The sequence below is a fragment of the Phaethon lepturus genome, unplaced genomic scaffold (assembly GCF_000687285.1).
Source record: "Phaethon lepturus isolate BGI_N335 unplaced genomic scaffold, ASM68728v1 scaffold40682, whole genome shotgun sequence".
Lineage (NCBI taxonomy): Eukaryota > Metazoa > Chordata > Aves > Phaethontiformes > Phaethontidae > Phaethon > Phaethon lepturus.
The window spans coordinates 1-2,662 of record NW_010524842.1 but is presented as its reverse complement, the minus strand read 5'-3'; the positions used below and the strand labels follow the sequence as shown (position 1 = coordinate 2,662).

Sequence of the window (2,662 nt, the reverse complement as noted above, 5' to 3'; positions counted from 1 at the left end):
CCCTCCCCCCCCCCCGCCGCCGCGCCTTTATCGACGGTCCCTCCAGCGCCCTTCGTGTCGCGCTGGGTGCAGCACCTCCGCGACGTCCCCTAGGCCGAAATCCCGCCCGGGCTCTCGCGAGAGCAGCCGTCTCTTCCGGCTCCCGGCATGCCCTGCGCTTCCTCTTCCCCGAGGGAGCTATGGCGGTCGGGGAGCGGTGCCGATCCGGCCCCATCCTGTCCAGGGCGCCCCGGGGAGGTGATGAGGGGGCGAGGGCTTGGTCCGCCTCGCCGGACTACCTCGGTATTTGCGGGGTTGGCGCGGGGGAGGACGGGTAGGGGATGGAGGTGGCGGAGTTCGGGAGCGGCTGGCTGGGTATGAGGTGGAAGGAGGCCCTGCTATGGCGGTCGGGGAGCGGTGCCGATCCGGCCCCATCCTGTCCAGGGCGCCCCGGGGAGGTGATGAGGGGGCGAGGGCTTGGTCCGCCTCGCCGGACTACCTCGGTATTTGCGGGGTTGGCGCGGGGGAGGACGGGTAGGGGATGGAGGTGGCGGAGTTCGGGAGCGGCTGGCTGGGTATGAGGTGGAAGGAGGCCCTAGGGAGAGGCTGTGGCTGCGGTGATGACTTTCTTAGGACACCTTTGGATTTAATTGTGAAAAGAAAGCGTAATATCTGAGCAGCTTCTTCAGTAAGGTGAACGATCCCAGGTTCTGCAGATCTGTGTTAGAAACTTAGTATGTTTTGGGTTTTTTTAAATTGCTTTTTTGCAGTTGAGCTCCAAAGATGGTGCGCTACTCTCTGGATCCGGAGAACCCCACGAAATGTGAGTTGTTTTTTGTGAACGTTCGCGTGGGATTCCACCGAAGTCATTGAGGTTTTCATGCCAAATGTTGGACTTTTTTTTCCACAGCATGCAAGTCACGGGGATCCAACCTGCGAGTGCATTTCAAGGTACGCAGTGTGTGTCCATAGTAGGAAATGCAAATTCATTTAGGTTTGGGGTTTTTTTTGTTGTATGTTTTTTTGAAGGAATTGTCTTTTATTCTGCTGTATCGTTACATAGTTACTTAAAGGTCGTAGTGTAGGTTATGGCCTGTGTTTGTTTTAGCTGCTTGTAATGGTTTTCATTCACAGGATCAAAAATAAGATGGTGTGTCCTGAAACACTTCTTGTCTAACACAGATAATAAAATACAGTAGGAAAACAGTTGCAGTGAATTTAGGAGGAGGAGTTGGACTGATGTTAGACAAGAGATACGTTTCATTTGTCTTACTTTGCCTTTTTGGTTGTTTGGGAAGAACATGGGGTTGATCTGCTTGTGCTGCTGGTCAAGTATGGCGGGGGAGGCTTGCAGTGTTTGGCGTGAGGATGTAGGTTCCTCTGTAAAAAGTTTAGGTGCAGGAGTGAATTCGGGACATGTTCAAGTTAACCACAAAACCCCAAAGCTGAGTAGATGATTTTCTACTAGGTGAAGAGATTTCCCTTACTTTGGTTTGCTCTTGAATCGGGTAGCGTTACAGTTACTTTCTGGCTTTCACATTTAGTATGCTGTCTTAAGCACTGATCCTTTATTCTTAATTTTTCTTTCTGAGTCTTTTCTCTCCCCTTTATAATTCCCTTACGGAGATGATTACCTTGTTTATATCATGTTTGTGTATCTTGTTTTCTCATGGATTCCTCTGAGGTGCTGTATGTGACATTTTAGTAAGAATTTCTATTTCAGGCACCTGCTTTTTTGGATTAGTGGCCAAAGAGGAGCTATGAAAAGTATAAATACACAATTTTAAATTTTGCTGGTTTGAAAGGTCTAGCCATAAGGTGAAAAACAATAAAGATGTGCCAGAGCTGCGAATTCAGTAAAGGAAGTCATACCCAGGGTTAGAAAAGTTGGTAGTCAATTAAAAAAAAAGCATTGTTAATTATTCCTCATTCTTCAAAATTTTTTTTTTTTTTTTTGTGAGAGGGCTTCTTTTAAACTGAGCTTGTAGCAAAAAGAATCCAGGAAAGGGAGAGGAGTGCTTTTATTCCTGTTGCAACTTTGAAAGATGTGTTACAAGGAACTTTTATGTGCTCTTGTGTTGCTAGAACACTCGAGAGACGGCCCAGGCCATCAAGGGCATGCACATCCGCAAGGCCACCAAGTACCTGAAGGACGTCACCCTGAAGAAGCAGTGTGTTCCCTTCCGTCGCTACAATGGGGGAGTTGGGAGGTGCGCCCAGGTGAGGTCTGAGATGGAAACATGGGAAGGATGCTTTGGCTGTGGCTAGTTATGGGAGAGGAGGTGATGTTGAGGCAGCACGGAAAAGTCTGTTGTTGCGAATGATAATGTTGTATTAAAATGTAAGAGGGAGAAAAAAGTTAGGCTTAATTCCAGTACAACAAGCATTGCATCTAGTTGCAGTGTCAAGTAATTGATGAAATTGTGTTATTTTTGGTATGTGAGCCTCCTCAAAGGGGATGTAATGGCAAGTTAATGGTGTGTAAAGGGCAAGTTGGTTTGTACCAGGACAAATAGGGAACTTTCTTCTTCTTCTAGGCTAAGCAATGGGGCTGGACACAGGGACGATGGCCCAAGAAAAGCGCGGAGTTCTTGCTGCACATGCTCAAAAACGCAGAGAGCAATGCTGAGCTCAAGGTAGGCTGTGTAGACGTTCATAGAATCACAGGATGGTTTGGGTGGGA

The 2,662-nt window shown here is 48.2% G+C and overlaps 1 protein-coding gene across 1 annotated transcript; it reads left to right on the top strand.

Moving 5' to 3' along the window:
• Positions 1-753: 753 nt before the first annotated feature.
• On the top strand, positions 754-2,615 carry RPL17 (ribosomal protein L17; the record flags this gene model as incomplete). The annotated part of the gene is made up of 4 exons (XM_010282568.1): positions 754-802; positions 890-930; positions 2,065-2,199; positions 2,517-2,615. Coding segments are annotated over exons 1-4 (315 nt in total), but the record flags the coding sequence as incomplete, so codon positions are not given.
• Between the last annotated feature and the right edge of the window lie 47 nt (positions 2,616-2,662).